At 37.5% G+C, this 27,672-nt stretch overlaps 1 protein-coding gene across 8 annotated transcripts in view; it reads left to right on the top strand.

Moving 5' to 3' along the window:
* Window positions 1–27,672, top strand: part of VPS13A (vacuolar protein sorting 13 homolog A) — a 248,013-nt gene that overhangs the window by 120,319 nt on the left and 100,022 nt on the right. For 5 of the 8 annotated variants that reach the window (XR_011379457.1, XM_051858844.2, XM_070050552.1 and 2 more), the window contains 11 exons: window positions 2,049–2,128; window positions 3,650–3,709; window positions 3,893–4,046; window positions 6,365–6,481; window positions 6,563–6,666; window positions 9,352–9,519; window positions 11,766–12,070; window positions 15,820–15,967; window positions 17,619–17,769; window positions 21,862–21,989; window positions 22,345–22,526. Coding sequence is in view for 7 of the 8 variants with exons in the window: in XM_051858844.2 (XP_051714804.1) it covers window positions 2,049–2,128; window positions 3,650–3,709; window positions 3,893–4,046; window positions 6,365–6,481; window positions 6,563–6,666; window positions 9,352–9,519; window positions 11,766–12,070; window positions 15,820–15,967; window positions 17,619–17,769; window positions 21,862–21,989; window positions 22,345–22,526 (1,597 nt within the window). In the remaining variant the exon portion in view is untranslated. The remainder of the gene's footprint in view (window positions 1–2,048; window positions 2,129–3,649; window positions 3,710–3,892; window positions 4,047–6,364; window positions 6,482–6,562; window positions 6,667–9,351; window positions 9,520–11,765; window positions 12,071–15,819; window positions 15,968–17,618; window positions 17,770–21,861; window positions 21,990–22,344; window positions 22,527–27,672) is intronic. The other 3 variants (XM_017341940.3, XM_051858857.2, XM_051858868.2) reach the window with 1 other exon arrangement.

Raw genomic sequence — 27,672 nt, 5'->3', positions numbered from 1 at the left:
TTTTCAATTCTCTTTATATACAGATGATCAGTTTAGCATATATTAAGTAAACTGTAAAAAATACAGTTTGCACCCACATAGAAACACAAAGTGGAAAATACTGTTTGAGTACTTGTTATAGCATTAAATCTCAATGTACAGCACATTAAGGACAGAGATCCTACATGAGGAATAAGTGCACAGTGACTCCTGTTGTTGACTTAACAAATTGACACTCTTGTTTATGGCATCAGTAATCACCCTAGGCTCTTGTCATGAGTTGCCAAGGCTATGGAAGCCTTTTGAGTTCACCAACTCTGATCATATTTAGACAAGGTCATAGTCAAAGTGGAAGTTCTCTCCTCCCTTCAGAGAAAGGTACCTCCTTCTTTGATGACCTGTACTTTTCACTGAGATCTCACTCACGGAGATCCTTCATGTAGGGTTTGTTTTTTTGTGTGTGTTTTGTTTTGTTTTTTGTTTGTTTGTTTGTTTGTTTGTTTTTTGCCAGAGTGTTTTGGCTTTCCATGCCTGAAATACTCTCATGGGCTTTTCAGCCAGATCCGTCTGTCTTAAGGGCTGATTCTGAGGCCAGAGTGCTGTTTAGGGCATCTGCCATTCTGTGGGTCTGCTGTGTATCTCGCTTCCCATGTTGGATCGTTCTCTCCCTTTTTTATTCTATCAGCCAGCAGTTGCAGACACTAGTCTTGTTTCTGTGATCCCTTTGGCTCTTAGTCCTATCATTATAATCAATTGTGAACAGAAATTGATCACTGGGACTAGTGAGATGGCATTGGTACATGCCAACTTGATGGGATTGAATTGGAATCCCCTGATATGTTTCTAAACTCTACCGTTTGAGGTAAGTCAGCTTGAGCATGTCCCGAATTGCACATCTCTTCCCTCTCTTATTCCCACTCTTATATTTAACAGTGATTGATCACTTGTCAGTTAAGTTTCAACACTTGAGAATAACTATGTATTGGTTACAGTATTCAACCAAAAGTATTAAGTAGAACAAACAAACAAACAAACAAAATACTAAGAGGGATAACGTATTCAGTTGTTCATCAACAGTCAGGGCAAGGGCTGATCAAGTCACCGTTTCTCATAGTGTTCATTTCACTTTAACAGGTTTCGTTTTTGGTGCTCAGTTAGTTGTCACCGATCAGGGAGAACATATGGTATTTGTCCCTTTGGGACTGGCTTATTTCGCTCAGCATAATGCTTTCCAGATTCCTAACAGGGATCACTTTTCAGTTAAAATTTAAACACCTAAGAATAATTGTGTGTTAATTACAGAGTTCAACCTAGTACTATTGGTTGAACTCTGTAATAAGGTTTATTTTAACCTAAACTGATATACAGAAAATCTTGATTCCTCATCACGTTGTTGAGCTATCTTCTCAATAACTGGATTGTAAAAAATTTTGATAATTTTCTAACTATTTCTGTGGCCCAAGGCCAGAATTCTCCTATGCCTTTTGATTGCTCCTCAAAGTCATTCTGGTTTTTCTTTTCAAAATTTATTTCTTTACAGGGATAGCTCTCATCTGCTGGCTCACTCCCCAAATGCCCACAACATTTAGGAACAGATAGGCTGAAGTGTAGAATAGGGAATCCAGGACTCCCATGGGTGACAGCAACCCAATTACTTGAACTATCATTGCAGTCTCCCAGGGACTGTCTTAGCATGAAACAAGTAAGGAGCCAGAGCTAGATGTGGAACCCAGGTATTCCATGCTGAAACACCAGAATCTCAAGTGTTCAGGGTAAGCTTGCCTGCCCCTATTCTTCTTTTTCTTTAACTGACTGCTACTTTTTCTTACCTTTCTTCCTATCTGGGTTTAAATTTTAGTCTTGTATGTCACACAAGATAGAGAAAGGAAATTGTGAGGATATATTATTCTTGCAGAGTTTCAAAAAATAAAGAAGGGACCAGATTGGGTAAGGTCACATACAAGGCCCAGAAGTCATACAGGAAAGTCTTTTACAATTCCACTATTACTCATATTGCCTGCATTTATTGTCAGTAATTTTATGATAGATAATTTAAAAATTATTTTCAGATGTAAACAAGAAGCCAGTTTATTTGGTTACAACACTGGATAATACAATGGAAGATCTGTTAACACTGGAATATGTGAAGGTAAGCCAGCTGCTGGAATGTTGTGATAAGTTTCCTAAGTTTAGTAATATTCAGCTTGTTTAATTTTCATTTCTACTGCAGTCTTTGTCACTTGTAATACTTTAAGGTTTCCCATCATCCTGTATTTAACAGTTGTGATTTAGGAATAATTTCATATAGCAAATTAAGTAGCTCTGTGTTCTAAGTAGACAGGATCTGTAGTTTGACTTTTTCCCCCCAACAGCATACTAAAAAAATATTTTAGTCTTGATGGAATTTATTATTGAATATGATGCAAAGTGATGCTTCCAATTCATTTACCATCATTGTTTGAAGTTACCTGATTTTCCTAGTGTCCATGACTCTATTCTGTTCCTATTGATTTATGGTATTTGTATTATTATCTGTTAGTTGAATGTATTATGGTCCATTTCTGCTTTATTCCGCGTTTTCATTTATTTTTTTATGTAAGTGCAGCATTATCTTTAAAATTGCTGTAACATAAGAATAATGCTAAAATAATATTTTATTTCTTTTAAGATCACTTTGCTATCTGTTACTAATGTTAGATGTGTTAGGATTTTTGTTATTAGTTATGCATTAAATAACTTTTAGATTACCAGAGTGTTTCTAGAGCTGAAGAAAATAAATGGATAACGAAAATATGGTATAAATAGAGTGGAATATTATTTGATCTTTAAAGGGGAGAATCCTATTATTTGTAACAACGTGGATGACTCTGGAGAACATTATCATAACTGAAATAATCTATTAAAGACAAAAATTAAAGATCTCACCTATATACAGAATCTGACAAAGTTTGGCTCATAGAAGTTAAGAGTAGAATGGTGGTTACCAGAGGCTGGGGAGCATAGGGGAGGCAGGGATGGGGAATTGTTGATCAAAGGGAACAAAGTTTTAGATAGACAGGGAGAAATAAGTTTTGAGATCTCTTGCTCAGCAGGGTGACTATAATCAACACTAATGCTTGTGTATTACAGAATAACCAAGAGTAAAATTTTCAAATGCCTCACCATAAAAAAAAAATAGATAAGATAGCGACTATGTATATCAGCTTGATTTAATCATCCCACAATATTTAAATGTATGAATCATATTTTATCCCATAATGAATACATTTTTGGTTTATCTATCAAAACTAATACTGATAAGTTTTTTTAGGAAAAAAAACAATATTTGAATATTTGTTGGACAGTTGTCATAAATTTTGTTTTCAAATAAAGGAGGAAGAAATTTGGAGGAATTGTTGATACCGAAATGTTCTTTACACTTCATATTGTGTAACTTCCTTTCTTGATGATATGCAACATTTATTCAGTACTTGCTATGTGCCAGAGAGGCCTATACTTAACACATTTCTTTTGTTCTGGTAAAGCAGTTGCTTTTTTAGGTAAACTTAAATTATATATTAAAAAAACTGGAAAAATTACACAAATGTATAATAAGACGGTCATGTAATTATACAGTCAGGTACACATATTCAAATACACATGTCCTAATAGCTTTGTTTTCTCTGAGTAGGTTGAAAAAGGTGTACCTGACTTGAAAAGTACCTATAACAACGTGGTACAACTGATTAAGGTATGAGAGGATAATAATTTATTTTTAACTAGATACTAGATTTCTAAGTATATTGTGAAAATTATTTTCTGAATGTATAAGATTTGTTAACTGTATCCTTTGTAGCCAAAGTATAGTGTTTTATAGAGACCAGACAAGCAAATTTTGATTGACTTATTTAGTAAAATCAGCCTTGTTCTTTAGGTGAATTTTTCTTCTTTGGATATTCATTTACATACTGAAGCACTTGTAAATACAATAAGTTATCTCAATAACATCCTTCCACAAACAGAGGAAAAATCAACTTCAGCATATGTTGGAGAGACTGAAGACAAAGGAGATGTCATTAAAAAATTAGGTATGTGTCTTTAAAACTCAACCTCAAATATTTACCAAGCAGATGATAAATTTAGTCTTATTTTAGTAACTTGAAAATTTTTTAAGATTTTTTATTTATTTGAAAGTCAGAATTATATAGAGAGGGAAAGACCCAGAGAGATTGTCTACTAGTTTACCCCAAAGATAGCTGCAGCGGTCAGGGCTGTGCCAGGCTAAAGCCAGGAGCCAGGACCTCCTTCCAGGTCACCCACGTGGGTGGCAGGGGCCCAAACACTTGGACCATCTTGTGCTACTTTTTTCCAGGCCATTACCAGGGAGCTGGATTGGAAGTGAAGTAGCCAGAACATGAACCAGCACCTCTATGGGGTGCTGGCATTGCAGGTAGCAACTTTACCCACTATGCCACAACACTGGCCCCTATTAACTTGAAATACTGGCTTCAGAATTCTATTTGTTTATTCTATTTATTATATAATTGGTTTTAATTTAAGGTTATACAGAAGTATTTAGACTAAAACTCATGGGGCCGGTGCTGTGGCACAGTGAGTTAAAACCCCGGCCTGCAGTGCCCACATCCCATATGGGCGCCAATTTGAGTCCTGGCTACTCCACTTCCGATCCAGCTCTTTGCTATGGCCTGGGAACGCAGTAGAATATGGTCCAAGTTCTTGGGCCCCTGCACCTGCTGGGAGATACAGAAGAAGCTCCTGGCTTTGCATCAGATCAGCTCAACTCTGGCTGTTGCGGTCATTTGGAGAGTAAACCACCAGATGGAAGATCTCTCTCTCTCTCTCTCTCTCTCTCTCTCTCTCTGGCTGTACCTCTCTTTGAAATAAATAAAATAAATCCTAAAAAAACTAAAAAAAAATGCATTAAATAACATTCTTTTAGATAAGAAAAATGTGACTAAAATGTGATGTCATAGTTTAGCAGTTTAATTTTAAATTAGAATAAAAGTTGAACATTCATAATCTGAAAATCTGAAATGCTTCAAAATCCAAAATTTTTGTATTATCTTTTTTTTTTTTTTGACAGGCAGAGTGGACAGTGAGAGAGGGAGAGAGACAGAGAGAAAGGTCTTCCTTTGCCGTTGGTTCACCCTCCAATGGCCGCCGCAGCTGGTGCGCTGCGGCCAGTGCACCGCGCTGATCCGAAGCCAGGAGCCAGTTGCTTCTCCTGGTCTCCCATGGGGTGCAGGGCCCAAGCACTTGGGCCATCCTCCACTGCACTCCCTGGCCACAGCAGAGAGCTGGCCTGGAAGAGGGGCCACCGGGACAGAATCCGGCACCCTGACCGAGACTAGAACCTGGTGTGCCGGCGCCGCAAGGCGGAGGATTAGCCTAGTGAGCCGCAGTGCCGGCTCTTGTATTATCTTATCAGTTTTAGAAAACTTGTGGATTTGGGAACACTTCAGATTTTGGGTTTCTTTTTTAGTTAGGGATGATTGCATTTTATTGATTTTTTTTTCCTCATAGGAAATATCTATACAAATATCTATATTCTTTCCTTATAGGAAATACAAGTTATCTATTGTAGTGATATAGTGATGATTCTCAAATCTGTTAGTTTAGGTTTTATTTCCTCTTTGTGCTACAATCGTAATTGCTTGCTATAACAGGGTCCACTAAAGAAAGAAAAACCACACACAAATTTGAATAATGAAAGCTTAATATGAAAAATAAAATTTTTTAAATACTTTATTTGAAAATCAGAGTTACAGGGGGAAAGATAGATCTTCCTTCTGTTGGATCACTCCCCAAAATGGTCACCATTGCTGGGTCTGGGCCAGGTGAAAGCTACGAACCCAGACCTCTATCCAGGTCTCCCACATGGGTGGCAGGGGACCCAGAATTTGGTGCATCTTCTGCTGCTCTCCCATGCTCATTAGCGGGGAGCTGGAATGGAAGCATAGCAGCCAAGTTGGACACCAGTGCCTTGATATGGGATGCCAGTGTTGTAAGTGACATCATAAGTCACTGTGGCACAATGCCAGCCCCAACTTGAGCTTTGTAAATAGTAAAAACTTGTTTTTAAATACTAAGTATCACCTAGTTGAGTCCCATAAGTTTGAGTATTTTATAGCTACAGCTTCCTAAACTCAAATGTTTAGTCTCTAAGAACAGTGTTATGTTTTGCCTCTGTATTTGCTTTTGTTTTCATGGTATTTGTTTTTTGGAATTCCCAGTAAAGTAGGGAAGATTTTATTTAGCTTTCATTTGCAAATCAAGTTTTTTGTAGTATTGTTACTTGTGGTGATATTTCAGTTACTTCATAAGTGTAGTGAAAAGCTACTGAAAGTTTTTCCTTATGTTTTAACATATGATTTTTTTTTTGCAGCTTTAAAACTATCCACAAATGAGGATATTATTACCTTGCAAATTTTAGCAGAATTATCATGTTTACAAATCTTCATTCAGGATCAGACACGTAACATTTCTGAAATTAAGATTGAAGGTAATAATGTTTCAAATATTTCAAAAAAAATTCAAAACTTAAATGTAGGAAAAGCAGTTACTTTTCCTTTTATTCCCTTAGGGCTTGATGCTGAGATGGTTATGAGGCCTTTAGTTGCTGAAATAAATGCAAAGCTAAGAAATATAGTTGTTTTGGATTCTGATGTAACAGCCATATATAAAAAGGTGAGAATTTGTATTTACTAAGTAATAGTAATAGCTGATGCTGTGGTGCAGTGGGTTAATGCCCTGGCCTGAAGTGCCAGCATCCCATTTGGGCGCCGTTTCGAGACCCGGCTGCTCCACTTCCAATCCAGCTCTCTGCTGTGGCCTGTCAAAGCAGTAGAAGATGGCCCAAGTCCTTGGGCCCCTGCACCCACTTGGGAGACCCGGAAGAAGCTCTTAGCTCCTGGCTTCAGATTGGCGCAGCTCCGGCCGTTGCGGCTATTTGGGGAGTGAAATAGCAGATGGAAGTTTTATTTTCATCGATGTTTTCTAGTGTAGCTGTTGCAGTTTTAAGAGTCCTTTGAACAGGATGGTATTAGAAGTTGAAAGATAGATATTTTCTTCCCTAGTGTAAAGCAGTTAAGGTTTTTTGGAAGAGACACTGTTGTGAAGTTGGACAGGCTTACATTTTCTTGTTAAATGTGATTCCCTTCATTGTAGCACTGCTTCAGATCCCTTCTGTTATATATTGTATTTGAGATGGAGGTTACGGGTCTGGGATTCTGCTCCATGCTCAGGCTTTCATCTTCCCTCTGCTCTTGCGCCTCAGAAAGTGCTGTTTGTATACTCTTGGCTCTTTACTTGATGTTTTGGACTATTGCTTGTTTCTCAGTGCTTGAGATCTTAATGGTGAGTATTTGGGGAAAGGGCAAAAGGAAGAGTGAGTAGACTCATCAGCATCTGGTCCATTTTCAGCCCTAGTCAGGGCTGTTTCTCTGTTTCTCAAAATGAGGCATTCTTGGTGATCCTCTCCCCCTCTACCCATTCACCTGACAGGATGTTTATGGTGGCTCCTCTGTAGTGTTGATTAATTCTCCTCTGCCACAATAGAAGGGGGGCGGCCCTCAAATGGTCTGGTTCCAGGAAGTTTTCTGTTCTCCCATATATGGAGTTTTCTTGTCCCTGGGGTTTTGAATCTTCACGTGGACTCTAAGAGCAAAAGGTCTATTGTCCTTCCCTTAGGGTCTTAAAGCTTGGTTTTGAGAAGAAGATAATCCTTGGGATGCTTTGGGGCTTTTCTGCAGTACAGGCTTCTCTTTCTCAGCATCATAACCACGGAAAATTTTATATGATTTTTTGCCCTGCCTGCAGTCTTTCCTGTGCTCCCAACAGACTCATGAAGTACCTGCAACTGAGCGTGAACTCCCCTTCTCTCTGTGGTTTACAGGCATTCTGTATGTCACATTAGTCCACAGTCAACCTTTGTTATTATAGCTGAATTATATTCTTTCCTAGCTTATATAGTACCTAGCATCCATTTCTCCTTCTCTCTGTTGCAAGTGAGGGGATGCTTGCTTCTGTCTTTTCCTGAAATATCTGTTTTCACTTTTCCTTAGGTTTTACTGTGCTTTATTGTCCTGTGGCCTCAGATTTGTACTATTTTTAAGAAAAATTATGATTCTGTAGTTTTCAGGTCGTTTCTTATTGGTAGGATTTGGAATGACCCTCTCTCCAGCTTTGTGCATCTTAGATAAAAGTAGAACTGTAGAGTTCTTTTTCAGCCTTGTCTTGTACCTCAACATTTCAGAGGTCCCTCATATCTTTGGTTCTTGAGGACTGTTTAGTCTGTGGTTGGAATGGATTGCTTGTTGATGGTGTTGTTGTTGTTGTTGTTCTTCTGACAAGCAGAGTTAGAGAAAGAGAAACAGAGAGAAAGGTCTTCCTTTTTCCATTGGCTCACCCCTCAAGTGGCTGCTACGGCTGGTTCGTTGTGGCCGGCACGCTGCGCTGATTGATCCGAAGCCAGGAGCCAGGTGCTTCCTCCTGGTCTCCCATGCGGGTGCAGGGCCCAAGAACCTGGGCCATCCTCCAATGCACTCCCGGGCCACAGCAGAGAGCTGGATGGAAGAGGAGCTACCAGGACAGAACCGGCCCCCCAACTGGGACTAGAACCCGGAGTGCCGGCGCCGCAGGCGGAGGATTAGCCTAGTGAGCTGTGGCACCGGCCTTGTTGATGGTTCTTTAGCCCCTTGCCCTTGTGCCTACCATTTAAGAAAGTCAAGAACACTATGAACAAAGTTAGTGCTCTCACCATGTTCTAAAATTTCTATCTCCTGTTGTCTCCATAATTTTCAATTGGTATTTCTGAGCTTGAGATTTTAACTCAAGTAGGTAAGGTAATTCCTAGTTTGTAACTAAGATGAACTCTTAACTAACTTATAAATTAAAAAAAATTATTAAAGATGAAACCCTTTTGAGCAGTCTGTAAAATCTATTCACCTTCATCAAGTCAAACGAAGTAGATTACATTTACTTGTACAGGTTTTTTATTTTATTTTATTATTTATTTTATTGTATTTTAGACGATTAGCCAGAAATACACTTATATGGTGATTGTTAGTACCAAAGAGTATACTGTGAATGAAAATGCATATTCTGTTTTCTCTTCTGTTCTCCATTTAAAACACAAAAAAACTGAGCCATGCCTACTAACTTGACTTTATGACCCACAAAGGAACAGAACTGATATCAGCAATTTGAAAAACCTTGCAGTATAGTTTCTAATAAAGCAATTAAAATTGTTGCCTCCTTTGTATTTGGCTTGAATACTTGACTATTCAATATATGTACATTTTGTTTTCTTTTTGTACTGAAGGCACATCACTTCAAAAATGGATTATAATAATTTAATTTTATCTTATTAAGGCTGTTTATATCACTGGAAAAGAAGTTTTCAGCTTCAAAATGATTTCTTACATGGATGCAACTGCTGGTCCTGCATACACAGATATGAATGTGGTTGACTTTCAGGTTGATTTAACTGTTGGTTGCATTGAAGTAGTTTTTGTCACAAAATTTCTGTATACTGTATTGGTAAGTATTTTAACAAATTGTTTGCTATGTGTAAAATATAAAGAATAACAAGAATTCTTGGCTTAATTAACTTTTTTTTCTGAGTTTTCATGATTTTCTGGGTATAATGTAATGCTTGAAATGAATATGTATTACCTTTTATAAACATCAATTTACATAAGCATATTGCAGTTATTGAACTTTATGTTTAATATAGTAGCATTGAATATGTGATATTTAGCATATGACAGTTACATATTTAAATTTTTTAAAACATGACAGGAGCTTAAATCCTTGTTTTGCAAAATACTGAATATGTAATTAAAACCTTTTGGTTTCAAGTCACAATTAAAAGTAATATTTTCAATTGCATTATAATCCTTTGAATATAGGAGCTTTATTTATTTTATTTATTGGACAGGCAGAGTTAGACAATGAGAGAGAGAGTGAAAGGTCTTCCCTCCGTTGGTTCACTCCCCAAATGGCCCCCTACGGCTGGTGCTGCGCCGATCCGAAGCCAGGAGCCAGGTGCTTCCTCCTGGTCTCCCTTGCGGATGCAGGGCCCAAACAGTTGGGCCATCCTCCACTGCCTTCCCGGGCCACAGCAGAGAGCTGGACTGGAAAAGGAGCAACCGGGACTAGATAGAACCTTGGGTGCTGGCACCACAGGCGGAGGATTAGCCTAGTGAGTCGCGGTGCCGGCCTGAATATAGGAGTTTTAAAAAGTTAGATTTAAACACACATTTGACTCTGCCCTAAGGTGTTTGAGGTATTTTTTTTCCTGTTTTCCACAAGTTTCTCTTTTGTTGCTATGTTTTTCCCTTGTTGTCAGTTGATACTTTTTGTGGTGTCACACCTGTCTCTAACATTATTATCTTTTCTTTTAAAATGGTGTCTCAACGTTCTAGAGTATAACTAGGCAATCAAATCTAAGGATATGTGAGGTGAGGTGTTTAACATAGTGGTTAAGATGCCCACATCCCATAGCAGAGTGACTCTATGTTTTGAGTTCATCTTCCTGCTACAACAGACTATGGGAGGCAGTGTGCTAGACCAAACAGTTGGGTCCCTGCCACCAAGTTCCTGGTTCCCAGCTTCAGCCTGGTTCAGTCCTGGCCGTTGGAGACTGAAGATGGAACTCCTGTCTGTCTCTGTGTCTCAAATAAATACATTATCTTTAAAAATCTAAGGGTTTAATAGAGTAAATAGACCAAATATGGAAATATTTATAAACAAGGAGTAGATTTGTGTACTTGCTTAATATATTTCAGGATTTAGAACCTTTTTTTTTGTTTTGTTTCATTAAGTAAATAAAAATGTAGGCCAGCACTGTGGTGCATTGGGATAAGCTGAGACTTACAATGCAAGTGCCTGTTGAAGTCCACTTCCAATCTAGTTCCCTGTTACAGCACCTGAGAAAGCAGCAGATGATGGCCTGCCTACCATCATCTGGATGGAATTTCTTTTTCATGGCTTTGGAGCAGCCCAGCCCCAGCTGTTGCTATTTGGGGAGTGAACCAGTGGATGGAAGATCTCCATCTCTCTGTTTCTCTTTCACTTAATCTGTCACTCTGCCTTTCAATAATGAATAAATTTTGAAGAAAAAAAGTAAAGATGAACAAGTGTTTTTTAATTTCTTTTTATTAGTCAAAAACATGTCACTGATGCCTCTTATAACTTTATATTTAAGAATTATTTAAAATAAGTATTATTTTTCCCCTGAATGCGAAAATTAAGTGTAAGTCTAAGGAATTTATACGTTGTGTCATTGAAATACTTTTTACTATAATTCAAGAATTAGAAAAGTTAATTTGAGAGCTTTGGAAGAAAAATGTTTTTTTTTTTTTAATCTTAAAAATAAAATCTCTGTCCATTGAGTTTGTATGGGAACTGGAATTATTTAGCTGTTAAGGAAAGTGAGACAATACAGGAAACAGATATCAGTGAGACATTCAAGTATTGATATTTTGCTTTATTCCAAGGATGATTTTTTATTTTATCTATACTAATATGCATGGTTTTTTAAAAAAAACTTTTATGCCATATTATCTCTAAGGCCATTCTGCATGAACTTTTTGAGGTATTCTCATTTCTTTGTGTTATTAATTTTTATAGTCGAAAATTTGTATTTTTGTAGACAGACTTGGAATAAATAATGCCTGTAGCAAATAAAAATTCTTAATGAAAATAAAATCATGAACATCAACATGTATTTATTAGGTCTTATCGATGGTAACTTTAAGAATAAAGCTTTGTTATCTTTACAGGCTTTTATAGATAATTTTCAAGCAGCTAAACAAGCCTTGGCTGAGGCAACTGTTCAGGCAGCAGGAATGGCTGCTACTGGTGTAAAAGAACTGGCACAGAGGAGTTCCAGAATGGCATTGGATGTTAACATCAAAGCCCCTGTTGTAGTCATCCCACAGTCTCCAGCATCTGAAAATGTTTTTGTTGCTGATTTTGGACTCATCACAATGACAAATACATTCTATATGATAACAGAGAGCCAGAGCAATCCCCCACCTGTTATTGATTTGATAACGATAAAGCTGAGTGAAATGCGACTATACAGGTAAGCTTTTTATATTTGTGTAGAATGCTGTCTTAAAATTTTTACATTAAAGGCTTTGGCATCTTGAGAATTTTGTGTGCAGTGATATTTGTCTTCCCCAAGCATTTTTTGGTAAGATCGATCATCATCTTATAGTTTTAAAAACCTGAGAAGTATTTGAAAATTACTTCTTAGGTAATTAGGGAAACTGAAATTTATTTTCTGATGAAATCTGCTTTTGTGTGGTTTTTGGAAGTTCTTCATAAATTTTAAAGTTGTTGAAGAATTTAATGGTATAAAGTTGATGGCAGTATCCCCTTCTTAGTCACCAATATCTGATTATGTGTTTTTACTTACTGTTCTGGTAAGAGGTTTCAGTTTTTCTGATTTAAAAAAGACAGCTTTTGGTGTATTTTCATTTCTTTTTTAAAATCTATTTATATAGTAGAAAGAGTTGAAACTATTTATATAGTTGAAAGAGCAAGAGATCTTCCATCCCCCAGTTCACTCCCCAAATAGCCACAACAGCCAGCACATGCCAGGCCAAAACCAGGAGCTAGGAGCTTCTTCCAGGTCTCCCACATGGGTGGCAGGGCCCCAAGCACCTGGGCCATCTTCTGCTGCTTTCCCCATGCCATCAGCTGGGAGGGGGATCAGAAGTGGGGCAGCTGTGGCATACATGGGTGCCCACATGAGGTGCCAGCATTCTAGGCAGCTACTTTATCCTCTGTGCTACAACACTGGCCCCTAGTGTTACTTTCTCTAACGTTTTTCTGTTTGTTCTTTCATTGATTTTTATTTGATATTTATTATTGTATTTATTACATATATTTATTTCCTTCTGTTTAGTTTAATTTGCTCTTTTTCTTTGTTTAGAGATTATTGATTTAATGCATTTCTTCTTTTCTACTATGTACTATAGTGCTATAAATTGTAGTGCTATACATGTTGATGTTAACTTTTAATTCCTTTCTGTGTAGCTCTCTTCCCTCTGTCATTTTGGCATACGAACTCTTGCTGTGTTTGTCTCCCAGGACTCTAAACTCCATCATCTCAATTCAGATAGTTTCCCGGCCTTTTTTTCAGTTCTTCCTTCCTGATCTGTAAATTGTCTCAAAACAATAGTAAACACCTTGTGTTTTCCCTGTTTCTCTGGAATCACTATTTTTTGAGATCTTTTGTCTTGCCTAAATAAATAAATATATATATATGTATATATATATTTATCTCCTGCATGTTTTCTGGAAGGAGGTGGGAAGTTGTTTCAGGCAGGAGGGCAAACACAGTTGATGTTACTCCATTTTGGATGAGAAAAGTTCATAAATTGAATATTTGAACATTTACTAAGCACCTAATATATCCCATGTACAGTAGTAGAAACAAGATATATAATAGTGAATCTTTTTAAGGGATTAATAAATAATGCCTATCTTTTTGGGTTGTTGTGGTAGATTCCATTTAATGAATTTAATGAGCTGATGCATATACATAGTAATTCTAGATTTTTGAAGAGTTTTAGTAAATAGGTCAAAAAGAGACAAAACTGGAGGTTAGAGGAATATTTTGTAACTGGTAGTAATTTACATCAGAATTATAGGTGACTCTTTGGAGAGGAAGAACGTATGTATTGATGTTGACAAACCCGTAAGGTCTGACCCACAATAAAGCTGTTTACCTGCTCCTGTTAGCTATGGATTTGGAGAGTCCAAATCAACTGCAGATAAACTTGTTAAAAGACAGTGTGCCATTTTGCCAGTTATCAGAAGCCAAATAAGGACACACTGAAGTTCATTTAAGAGAATCGCACCCATTTCCAAGTAGCTCTTGAGCATGTAAGAAATGCTGGACATCTGAAATTTTAAACAAGTTAAATTGTCAGCCAAGCTGAAAGAAGCAAAACCCACAGTATAAAGGCTGAAACTGGCTGGAGGCTAGCCGCATTGAATTCAAGTATCAGCAAATTTTTCAAGCAGTATAGAAATATATCAATAAGACAAACTTTTTCTCCTTTTATCTCAACCTCATTCTCTATACAAGAAACCCTTTGTTCTTAGGTTATATATATCCTTCTGAATATAAGCCATGGGTATAGAAGTGTATTTTTGTCTGAATAAATATTTTGTATATACAATAAACCCCTGAGATGATGTGACAAAAAAAAGAATTACAGTTGACTTAAAAGTAGAATTAGTAGTAGCTGATTATTTAAAAATTTTTAAATATTTATTTGATGGGGCCTGCACTATGGCATAGCAGGTAAAGCTACTCCCTGCAATGCCAGCATCCCATTTGAGCACTGGTTTGGGTTTTGGCTGCTCTGCTTCTGATCCAGCTCCCTGCTAGTGTGCCTGGGAAGGCAGTGGAAGATGGCCCAAGTCCTTGGGCCCCTGCACCCACATGGGAGACCCAGAAGAAGCTCCAGGCTCCTGGCTTCGGATCTACCCAGCTCTCATCATTGCATCTATTTGGGGAGTGAGCCAATATATGGAAGAGCCTATATATATTTATATAAAATATTCCTTATAGGGCTTTTAGGTTCCTTACCTTCGTAGTGTTGAGATTACACAGATACATGAATGCATGTATAAGTCTAATGTCATTTTATGGATTACCCATAAAATGGTTCGATACTAGGCATTCTGAGGGATCCCTGATGAAGTCTGCTTTCTTTTTTTGTTTTTGCTGTTGAGAAAATGGTAGTTTAAATTCTACAGTCATAGTTTCATACCTTAAGGATTTGCTACCAGTTTAAATGTAAGTACATTATATGGAGAAGTGGAATTGAGATTCTCACTTGAAGGTGCAATGGGAGGCTTTTATAGTCAGGTTGTCACTTGAAAGAGTTGAGTGGCCAGCGCCGTGGCTCAATAGGCTAATCCTCTACCTACAGCGCTGGCGCACCGGGTTCTAGTCCCGGTCGGGGCGCTGGATTCTGTCCCGGTTGCTCCTCTTCCAGGCCAGCTCTCTGCTGTGGCCCGGGAGTGCAGTGGAAGATGGCCCAAGTCCTTGGGCCCTGCACCCGCATGGGAGACCAGGAGAAGCACCTGGCTCCTGACTTCAGATCAGCGCGGAGCGCCAGCTGCAGCGGCCATTGGGGAGTGAACCAAAGAAAAGGAAGACCTATCTCTCTCTCTCTCTCTCTTTCTCACTGTCCACTCTGCCTATCAAAAAAATGGAAAAAAAAAAAAAAGAGTTGAGTGACCTGCTATACTATTCTTCATCACTGAGCATTAGTTATTACCCTTGTAAGTGCTTGGAAAAGCAAATGTGATTCAGTTTAATATGAAATTGTATACATTCAACTACTTTGATTCACAGAAACAAATTTTATATTGTACAACTTAGTTTTTTTTAATAGGTGCTATGTGGTAGTCTAAACATCTAAATCAGTGAATTAAAATATTTTAAAATATCTTATATAATGTTTGTTTATAGATTGTATAAAGATAATTCATATTTTAAGGATTTGCTATACAATTGCTGTATTTTTGGCACTTTTTACTGTATTGCAAAATCCAATTTTAAAAATTTCTAAAATGAGCCCTTGCACCCTGAGAAAGTAGTTAGGTTTATAGTGGGGAGGAACATGTCCTATTTTGACAGGTCCTACTTAGCATGTTTTAGCCTGGTATTTTTTGTCTTCACACTTGAAAAATTACTAATTTCTCTACTTGTATATAAAATGATCAATTTATTAAGTCACTCTATTTTACTATCTGAATGTATGTGAAGCAATTCAGATTAATACATTTGTACATTTGTACTTACAGATCTCAATTTGTTAATGATGCATACCTTCAAGTACTGGATCTACTACTGCCATTAAATCTTGAAGTGGTTGTTGAGCGAAATTTATCCTGGGAGTGGTACCAGGAAGTTCCTTTTTTTAATGTAAATGCTCAGCTGAAACCCATGGAGGTAACTTTTGGGATGTGTATTGATATCTATTTTGTTTGTTGAGAAATACTGCTTATAGATATAGAATTGATACATAATCACCTCAGGCAGAATTGAAATAGCAACTGTGGTAATCTAGAATTTATTTTAATTATTTAATATTTTCCATTTCTTTAACACATTTTTGAGTGCCTACTATATGCCTAGCCCTTTACTAGGTATTGGAGCTACCATAATAAAGCTATGGCATTGTTTCTTCATGGAACTTACTAGTGCAATGATGGTGATGGTTGTTTGGAAGTAGATAGATAGTAAAAACATAAACAGATATGTATTAATGTAGTTATAAAATTTTGCTAAATTCGATGAGGTAAACAAATACTAGGCATGGTGTTGTAAGTAGTCAGATATATTGATAGAGAATTTACTGTGTCTCAGGTTTGCTGAAGTGATAGCAGCATATATTCTGGGAGGTTTCTTTAAGTAACCTACTTAGCAAATTGCCTTCCTTCTTCTCACCTCTAGTTTCCCTTTCTATTCTGTATAAAAAATTGTATTCAACAACAGAAAACTACCATTTTAGAGATTTAGGACTTCAAAGTCAAAAATATATTCAGACTTTAAAACATGATGGTGTCAGCTAAAGATCCTTAAGCTCCTAGTATGTAAGGTAATATGAAGATGAATAGATAGAAAGCATCTTCTTAAGGTAAATGTTTGAAGTCACTTTGTAAGACAACAGACAGAAATTTGTAAACACAAGTGGCAAGTTCCACCCAATGTGCTGGGGAAATCCCTGCCCCCCAGGCTCAGATCTTTGGCAGATTTTCAGGAGGCAGCAGAAACACTGCTTTCCCTCACTCTTCCCTTGGGGAGAATCTGTGCAGAATGTTGAGGTGATAGTATAGCCCATCTACAAATGCCCGTTTACCTTCTGGGACAGACCCCACAAGGATGAAGTTGAGTCTTTCCCTGTCCTGATCCATGTAAGTAGTTAGCAGCTGTTGTAGCTAGTGGCAGAACCCACATATTTTATCCCTTTTGGACCTAATCCTCTATTGTCAGGAGGAACTGGAATCAAGTCTTAAAGAAGTCAGTTTGATGTCTCCAGGTCAATTGATATAGCTTGTGATTTCTGACTTGTCAGATACCTGGAGGTAGTACATACAGCCTGTTCTGACATAAAGGAGGCACAGATTAACAGCTGTGGAATCTCTTCCTCCACTAAGCTGCTGGGAAGAATGAAAAATGATACTTAAATAGCACTTAGTGTATATGAATTAATTGAAAGATGTGATTTAGAAATTGTAATACTTAATTTGATTTATTAATTTATATGACAAGTCTTTACAATGCCTGTTGCATAATAATCACAAAATGTGTGCCATGAATAAAAAATGAATGAAAAAATGTTTTAAATCTCAAAACTAAACTAGCATAAATCAGGTACTCCTGGACTTCGTATTAAAACACTTGATTAATTTGTCTTAGCTTTGAAATGTAGTCAAAGGAATCTTTGTACAAACAAAGCTTAAGTTTTGTGTGATTAAAATTATTCCTAATGCATTTTAACAGTTGTAAGTAAATGTTTTAAGAAGTTTTTACAAATTTAGAAATGATTCAAAATACATTAAGAAAATGTCTTGATTAAATCTTTTTTTTTTTTTTGCAGTTCATTCTTAGTCAAGAAGATATAACAATTATTTTTAAAACATTGTATGGCAATATATGGTATGAATACAGTAATAACATCCCATCTGCTGTAATGAAAAGCCCATATAGTGTTAACAGTGGAGTTACTGATGCTTCACACCCTTCAGGAGGTATGTTCTTAATGATAAATTAGTTCCTACCTTTCTCTTTTTTCTCCTCTCCCTCCTTACCTCTTCCCTTCCCTTCTTTCCTTCATTTATTCCTTTCTCTGGTTTTGGTAAACTGGGATTTATAAAGCTCTTTTTAATCAGCTAATCCCATCTGGACATTTCTAAATTACCTATTATTAACCATTCTGTTGATTTTTTTTCTATGAATCAAAGTTCCCAGTCCTGTTATAACAAAATTCCTTAGTGTTTATTCTTGTTTTCCCAACTTTTCTTTAGATCCTTATTTTACATTTTCCCCCTTATCTTCCTCTTCTCTGTTTTTTTTTTTTTTTTTTTTTTTCCTAGTGTGGCATAGATCCCAAGTGGGATATTGTATACTGACCTTAGGAATATGACAATATCATTAGTAGATGATGAAATTTAATACATTTTTGGAAGGTGGATGTTTGGAAAAGACTGAAAGCTATGTAATTGATAGAAGATAGACAAAACAGAAAATAAACACAGAAAATTTAAACACTGTCAACAAACTTGATCTAATTAATGTAATACACAATTGCAGAAGAAGTCTTTATTTATAGGCTTCCTGGAGTGTTCACAATGACAAACCATGAGTGGGGGCTAGGGAAGTGGAATTAAAAACTAGAAGTCAATAACAATAGGATTTCAAAAGAGTTGGAAATGTTTGGACATTAAACAACTTCTAAATAAGCAATGGCTAGAAAAGGAAATAACAAGGGAAATTAGGAAATCATTTGAGCTGAATGACAGTGAACAAAGACGCATCAAAATCTGTGAGATGCAACTAAAATAGTTATGACAGAAATTTATAGTTATAAAAAATTCTATTAGAACAAAAGCAAACCTTCCACTTAAAGAAAATAGGGGAAAAAGCAAAGTAAACCCAAAGGAAAAAAGAAGACAGTAATAAAAATAAGTATAGAAACCAACAGAAGAGAAAGAGACAAACAATAGGGTATATTAGCAGGGTCAAAATTGTTTTTGGGGATGCTAATAAAATTGATAAATCCCAAAACTGATGATAGAGGAGGAAGAAAACACAAATTCCCAGTATCAGAATTAAAAAGATTACCACAGATAATGATAATAATAATAAATGGATATTGTGACTTTGTGAACATGAATTCTGAATGGATGAAATGTACAGATTTCTTAGAAGGCACACGTTGCCAACACTGACATGAGAAGAAGTAGAAAATGTTACTAGTCCTATATTTATAAAAGGAATGGAGTTTCACTGTTGAATTCTGTTCTTTGATACATACAGTGTTAAGCCAACTCTAAAGGAAGATAGATAGAGGAGGGGACACTTCTCTAGTAATTTTATAAAGTAAGCTTTATTCTGATACAAAATCACACATCACTATTCCTGTTAAACACAAATATAAAAGGTCTTAGGATATTAGCATACTATTTCATCTTGACTAAGTTAGAATTATCATGAAATGCAAATTTTAACACTTAAAAATTCAGTTAAGGCAATTCACCATATTAACCAAACCAAGAAGAAAAATAATCTAGTCACTTCAGTAGATGCAAAAGAAGAATTTGACAAAATTCACCTATTCATGATATAAGCTAGAAATATCTAAAAGTCATAGTTAATGGTGAGATGTAAAAAGTTTTCCCCTTAAAATAGGAACAAGGCAAGAATATCTACAGTCACCATTCCTGACCAGCATTTCAGTAGCTTTCATTGACAGAGCAAGAAGAAAAAGAAAAAGGTTAATAGTATGGTGGAGAGTAGAAGGAAATCAAAATGTGGTTGGACATTTGATTCAGCAGTTAGGATGCCCTAACTTGGGTTGCCCACATTCCATATTGGAGTACCTGATTTGAGTCCCTTCTCACCTCTCTCTCTCTCTCTCTTTTTTTTTTTTTTTTTTTTTTTTTAAGATTTGTTTATTTATTTGAAAGGCATAGTTACAGATAGAGAGATCTTCAATCTACTGGTTCACTCCCCAAATGACTGCAATGGCCGGAGCTGGGCCGATCCAAAGCCAGGAGCTGGGAGCTTCTTCCAGGTCTCCTGTGTGGATGCAAGGACCCAAGGACTTGGGCCATCTGCCACTGATTTCCTAGGCCATATCAGAGAGCTGGATTGAAAGTGGAGCATTCGGGACTTGAACCAGCGCCCATACGGGATGCTGGCACTGCAGGCAGCAGCTACGCCATGATGCCGGTCCCCTTCTCACCTCTTGATTCTATTTTCTTGCTGCTGTGCACCTCGGGAGGCAGCAAGTTACCAAGTACTTGAGTCCCTGTGAACCCTATAGGAGACTTAAGATTGAGTTCCAGACTTGAGGCTCTGGCTGGCCCACTCCTAGATGTCGCAGGCTTTTGGTGAGTGAACCAGTGGGGAGCAAATTTTTCTTTGTCTCTGTGTCTGTCTCTCTGCCTTTCAAAATAAAATGAAAATAAGTAAAAAAGTACAAAAGTTTATAAAAACACAGCATACTTAAGAAGACTTTTAATAAAAATCATGCAAGGCTTTGACACTGAAAAATGCTGTACATTGATCATTGAAACTAAATGAATTAAGCATGTAGAGAGGTATACCATGTTTGTGGATTGAAAAATTTCAATATTGAGGAGATACCAATTCTTACAATTTTGAGCTACTAGGGCTGGCACTGTGGCGTAGTGGGTAAAAGCCACTGCCTGCAGTGCCAGCATCCCATATGAGCGTGATTTTGAATCCTGGCTGCTCCACTTCTGATCCAGCTCTCTGCCGTGGTCTGGGAAAGCAGTAATAGAAAGCCCAAATCCTTGGGCTCTTGCACCTGTGTGGGAGACCCAGAGGACACTCCTAGCTCCATTGCACAGCTCTGGCTCTTAAGGCCATCTGGGGAGTGAACCAGCAGATGGAAGATGAATCTCTCTCGTTCTCTCTCTGTCTGCCTCTCTGTAACTCTGCCTTTCAAGTCAATCTTTAAAAAAAAATATTGAGTTACACATTCAAAATAAATGTATCCAGACTTTATTTTAATAGAAATTGGTATATTTTAAAATTTACTTGGAAATGCTAATGACCAGGAATAGCAGAAAAACAGTTTCATGGAAGAGTAAGGATTTATTTATACCAGTAATTTTTAAACTTGTTATAAATCTGAAAATTTGAATCATAGGTATTGAAATAAAATAAATAGATTGCTAAAAGAGAAGAAAAAGTATAGCAGGTACACAAATACAATCAATTGATTTTCAGCAGTCTTTTCTAAAGGGAGAGGGTAGACTTCTTTTTTTTTTTTTTTTTTTTTTTTGACAGGCAGAGTGGACAGTGAGAGAGAGAGACAGAGAGAAAGGTCTTCCTTTGCCGTTGGTTCACCCTCCAATGGCCGCCGCGGCTGGCACACTGCGGCCGGCGCACCGCGCTGATCCGATGGCAGGAGCCAGGAGCCAGGTGCTTCTCCTGGTCTCCCATGGGGTGCAGGGCCCAAGCACCTGGGCCATCCTCCACTGCACTCCCGGGCCACAGCAGAGAGCTGGCCTGGAAGAGGGGCAACCGGGACAGAATCCGGCGCCCCGACCGGGACTAGAACCCGGTGTGCCGGCGCCGCTAGGCGGAGGATTAGCCTAGTGAGCCGCGGCGCCGGCCAAGGGTAGACTTCTTAAGAAATGTGTTGTCGGGGTCCGAGCTGTGGCACAGCAGGTGAAAGGCCTGGCCTGAAGAGCCAGCATTCCATATGGGCGCCAGTTCTAGTCCCGGCTGCTCCTCTTCTGATCCAGCTCTCCGCTATGGCCTGGGAAAGCAATGGAAGATGGACCCAGGTACTTTAGTATGCATTTTGCACATGCTACTTTATTTAAGCCCCAAAACAAACCCAGTAGTTAGCTGTACTCCCATTTTACAAAAGTGGACATGGAAGCATCAAAGGGAAACAGCACCAATGTCAGCAATATGCCCAAGTAATTATGGAAAAAGCTCTAAGCCAAGATTTAGTGAATTCCATGTCTGCATTTTCTTATCTCTTGTATTTTCTTGAATATCAGTTTATTATATCCATTAATTCATTGTTTTAATGAGCTGCTTTTTATGATTTTTTTCTTTGATTGAATAACTTTCCCAAGGAGCAACTGTGGTGACAGCTGCTGTGGTGGAAGTACATTCGCGTGCCTCTCAAGTTAAGACAATGCTAAATATGACTTTGAAAACTGATTATCTTACCATGGTACTATATAGTCCAGATCCTGAAAAGGTAAGTTCAGGAATAACAGAAGCTATGTTTTACTTGCAAAAAATTGTGTAAGTGAATGTTATTAAATAGCAGTCATTAATATTTCACATATGTTTTGTGGACCTTGTTCTCTGAGAAAAATACTTGTTTTTTTCACTTTAATAATAATTTGAACCATTTTGATTTTTAAATGAATTACCTTTCATGTAATTAATGATTTAAAAGATAAATTTTAAAGTAGCTTTTTTGTTTTAGTTTTTCGTTGGAGAGCATATTGGAAATGGAGAATATTAATTTAATTCAATTATAAATTAGCAGAGACAATAAAATATGCTTTGTACTGTATATACTATAGACTATGTAATTTTTATATTAGTTTCCTCCACAGACTTCCTTTACAGATGTTCGTGATCCTTCTCTGATACTTGCTGAATTTAAATTGGAGAATATTTTAAGTACTGCAAAAATGTATTCAGATGATTCAACATCTTCTTCCTTCTCATTAAAAAATTGCATTTTAGATGATAAAAGACCTCATGTCAAGAAAGCAACTCCTAGGTATGAAATATAATGAAGTTCTGTGTATTCATTTGAGAAATGGTTGACTGACTTTACAGACTTATCCCTAAAGTTGCTTGTTCATTTTCTGTATGTATCTTAGCATCTTCTAAGTTTCAATTCAATAAAGTCATGGTACTCAGTTAACATTTAAAATGTCCTGGTTTAGTTATGTGCTATTGCTGAACAGTTGGTAGACTGGTCATGTGAAAATAAATAATCAGTAATTAAATTGATCTTAATCTGCATTCTCTAATATAAATTATTTACCCATTTTAAATACAATGGGAAATACATGAGAAACAGAAGAAAAATATGACTCAAAATGGATAATTTGAGGGAACACTTTATTTTTTTTAAATTTTGTTTAAGTTATACAGTTTTCATGTATTTCATATATACCGCTTTAGGAACATAGTGACACTTCTCCTTCTACCCTCCCTACTACCCACGCTCCAACTATATCTTGCCTTTCCCTTCTTTGTCTCAGATTGTACCCACACAGACACACAAAGCATAAAGCACTGTTTGAGTAGTAGTTTTACCATTAATTCACATAGTACAACACATTAAGGACAGAGATCCTACATGGGGAGTAAGTGCACGGTGACTCCCGTTATTGATTTAACAATTGACACTCTAATTTATGACATCAGTAATCATCCGAGGCTCTTGTCATGAGCTGCCAAGGCTATGGAAGCTTTTTGAAACACAAACTCCGACATTATTTAGACAGGGCCATAATCAAAGTAGAAGTTCTCTCCTCCCTTCAGAGAAAGACACCTCCTTCTTTCATGGCCCGTTCTTTCCACCGGAATCTCAATCACCGAGATCTTTCATGTAGGTCATTTTTTTTTGCCACAGCACCTTGGTGTTCTATGCCTGAAATGCTCTCATGGGCTTTATAGCCTGATCCGAATGCCTTGAGGACTGATTCTGAGGCCAGAGTACTGTTTAGGGCATTTATCATTCTATGAGTCTGCTGTGTGGCCCGCTTTCCATGTTGGATCGTTCTCTCCTTTTTAATTCCATTATTATTAACAGACAGTGGTCTGATTTATGTGATCCCTTTGACACTTATTCCCACCTTTATGATCAGTTATGAACTTAGTAAGATGTCATTGGTACCTGCCAACTTAATGGGATCTGGAGTCCCATGGCAAGTTTTTAGCTGTGCCCTTAGGGGTAAGTTTGAGGGAATGTGTGCTGAACTCTACATGACCTCCCTCTCTTATTCTCACTCTTATTTTTAACAGGAATCAATTTTCATTGGATTTAAACACCTAGGAATAATTCTGTGTTAATTAAATAGTTCAACCAATGGTATTAAGTAGAAAAAGAAAATACTAAAAAGAATAAAATAGAAAGCTGTACCTCAACAGTCAGGACAAGGGCTGATCAAGTCATTGTTTCCTATAGTGTCAGTTTCACTTCTACAGGTTTCCTTTTAGGTGCTCAGTTAGTTGTCTCAGATCAGGGAGAACATATATTTGTCCCTTTGGGACTTGCTTATTTCACTCAGCATGATGTTTTCCGGATTCCTCCATTTTGCTGCAAATGATCGGATTTCATTTTTTTCTTACCACTGTGTAGTATTCTATAGAGTACATATCCCATAATTTCTTTATCCAGTCTTCTGTTGATGGGCATTTAGGTTGATTCCATATCTTAGCTATTGTGAATTGAGCTGCAATAAACATTGAGGTCCAGATAGCTCTTTTATTTGCTGATTTAATTGCCCTTGGGTAAATTCTGAGGAGTGGTATGGCTGAGTCATATGGTAGGTCTATATTCAGGTTTCTGAGGAATCTCCAGACTGACTTCCATAGTGGCTTAACCAGTTTGCATTCCCACCAACAGTGGGTTAGTGTCCCTTTTTCTCCACATCCTCGCCAGCGTCTCTTGTTGGTAGATTTCTGTATGTGAGCCATTCTAACCGGGGTGAGGTGAAACCTCATTGTGGTTTTGATTTGCATTTCCCTGATTGCTTGTGATCTTGAACATTTTTTCATCTGTCTGTTGGCCATTTGGATTTCCTTTTGAAAAATGTCTATTGAGGTCCTTGGCCCATTTCTTAAGTGGGTTGTTTGTTTTGTTGTTGTGGAGTTTCTTGATCTCTTTGTAGATTCTGGTTATTAGCCCTTATCAGTTGCATAATTTGCAAATAATTTCTCCCTTTCTGTTGTTTGCATCTTCACTTTCTTGAATCTTTCTTTTGCAGTACGGAAACTTCTCAATTTGATGTAATTGCAGTTGTTAATTTTGGCTTTGGCTGCCTGTGCCTCTGGGTCTTTTCCAAGAAGTCTTTTTCAGTGCCAATATTTTGCAGGGTTTTCCAGTGTTCTCTAATACTTTTGGTGGTGTGTTGTAGATTTAGATCTTTAATCCATGTTGCGTGGATTTTTGTGTAAGGTATAAGGATAGGGATCTTGCTTCATGCTTCTGCACGTGGAAATCCAGTTTCTCAGCACCATTTGTTGAATAGACTATCCTGCTCCAGAAATTGGTTTTAGCTGCTTGATCAAATATAAGTTGATTGTAGATGTTTGGATTGGATTTCTGGTGTTTCTTTTCTGTTCCATTGGTCTATCCATTTGTTTTTGTACTACTACCAGGCTGTTTTGATTACAACTGCCCTGTAGTATGTCTTGAAATCTGGTATTGTGATGCCTCTGGCTTTTTTTTTTTTGTTGTATAAGATTGGTTTAGCTATTCGAGGTCTCCTGTGCCTCCATATGAATTTCAGCATAATTTTTTTCCAGATCTGAGAAGAATGTCTTTGGTATTTTGGTTGGTATTGCACTGAATCTGTAAATTACTTTTGGAAGAATGGACTTTTTGATTATATTGATTGTTACAATCCATGAACATGGAATATTTTTCCTTTTTTTTTTTTTTTGTATCTTCTATTTCTTTCTTTAAGGTTTTGTAATTCTCATCGTAGAGATCTTTAATGTCCTTGGTTAAGTTTATTCCAAGGTATTTGATTTTTTTTATAGCTATTGTGAATGGGATTGATCTTAGCAGTTCTTTCTCAGCCATGGCATTGCCTGTGTATACAAAGGCTGTTGATTTTTGTTTATTGATTTTATATCCTGCTACTTTCTCAAACTCTTCTATGAGTTCCAATAGTCTCTTAGTGGAGTTCTTTACATCCTCTAAATAAAGAATCATGTCATCTGCAAAGAGGGTAGTTTGACTTCTTCCTTTCCAATATGTATCCTTTTGATGTCTGTTTCTTGCCTAATGGCTCTGGCTAAAACTTCCAGTAGTATATTAAATAGCAGTGGTGAGAGTGGGCATCCCTGTGTGGTACCATATCTCAGTGGGAATGCCCCTAACTTTTCCCCATTCAATAGGATGCTGGCCGTGAGTTTGTCATAAATTGCCTTTATTGTGTTGAGGAATGTTCCTTCTATACCCAGTTGGCTTAGAGTTTTCATCATGAAAGGGTGTTATATTTTATCAAATGCTTTCTCTGCATCTATTGAGATAATCATGTATTTTGTTCTTCAATTTGTTAATGTGGTATATCACATTTACTGTATACTTTTCTGTGCTTTGTCTTCTAAGTCTGATATTCTCTCTTCTGCCTCACTGATTCTGGTTTTAAGACTCTCCACTGCATTTTTTATTTGTTCTGTTGAATTCTTCATTTCATTTTGATTCCTCTTTAAGATCTCAATTTCATGGGAGAGATTTTCTTTCATGTCCTACATGGATTTCAGTAGTTTGTGCATTTGCTTTTGATTACTTCTATGTAATCTTATGATCAATTTTCTGAGCTCCATTTTTTGCATTTCTTCTGTCTCATTGTCTTCATAACCTGATATTGAAGTGTCGTGTTCTTTTGGAAGTTTCATGTTGTCTTCCTTGTTTCTTGAATTGTTGCATTTGTTGTTTGGCATTTGTGGAGATACCCATTGGTTTCTTCTTTTTTGTCGTTGTCATCATCATCATTGTCGTCATCATCATCTTTTTTTTTTTATTTTTATTTTTTGGTGTGGTGGCTTTTATCCTTGTTAGATGATTCTGTAGATAAGTGAGATAAGTGGAATGTCTGTTTCAGTGAAGCACTAGAGGCTGGTAGTGGGTGTGGGCAGAGAGCTTTGTTCAGTTCTCTAGGGTTAAGTGCCTAAGGTGACACACCCAGGTTTGGCATCCTAAATCTTCTTTCTCTTTTTTTCAGTCAGAAGGGAAGTATAATCTGCTCAGCTGAGCTCTTGGAGACCAGTGCCTGAGCACTAGCCCCAGTGGGTGTAATATTCATCCTCTGTGTCCCAAGGACCACACAAAGGATCTGTGCAGTCCTCATTGTAAGGTCAGATTCCCCAGTAATGTCTCTCATCAGGTAACCGGGAACCCCCAAGCTTGTGGTGTCTCCCACTGAGACTGCTCAAAGTCATAGCCACACCTTGAGTTCTCCCACACAGTCTTAGTTTTTCCCCCTTAGTTTTAGAATCAGCCCTGGTTCAGCAGCTTCACACAGTCACAAGCTCCTAGCCCCCAGTTATTTCTCCCCACCAGAATCAGGAGTCTCCGCTTGGCTGATTGCCAGACACAGACACGAGGTGGCGCAGCTGTTACCTGTTACCGAAATGGTGCCCACTCTTTCGGCTTGTCACAGTACACCTTTGTAAAGTAATCGGGGAGAGAGAAACGTGTCCATCCCATGCTTTTTTTTTTTTTTTTCCTCTCCTCTAGTTTGGCTGGTACACTTTCCCTCATGGGACAGAAAGCCTTGTCCCTTCTAGGTTCTTCCTGCTGCTTTTTTGCCAGTGGCTTGGGCTGCTGCAGTCTGCTCTCACCTCACTTTCCAGCACTGGTGCATAGGTGCATAGGTGCTCTCCTGTTGGAATCCTGAGCCGCGGGCACCCATGCCCTTTAAGGAGGCCCACTATGTCCCTCTAATTTCAGTAGTGTTTCCTCTGCCATTTTTTCCCCTAACTCTTCCTTGAAACTCTACTATCTCCACTTTTTTTGAAGTATCTTCTTCTTGGCTAGTACAGTAAGCTCCCTCTCTACTCCGCCATCTTGGAACCTCCCCTTCTTGATTTCTCTTTAAAACTCAATTTCATATTTCATTAATATCATGTCTGGTTTTCTTTAGTTCGTGGATTTGATTCTGATTGCTTTTGAGTAATTC

Source organism: Oryctolagus cuniculus, chromosome 1 (genome assembly GCF_964237555.1).
Source record: "Oryctolagus cuniculus chromosome 1, mOryCun1.1, whole genome shotgun sequence".
Classification (NCBI taxonomy): Eukaryota; Metazoa; Chordata; class Mammalia; order Lagomorpha; family Leporidae; genus Oryctolagus; species Oryctolagus cuniculus.
The sequence above is the reverse complement of the archived record's forward strand: the minus strand, read 5'-3'. Positions and strand labels throughout refer to the sequence as shown.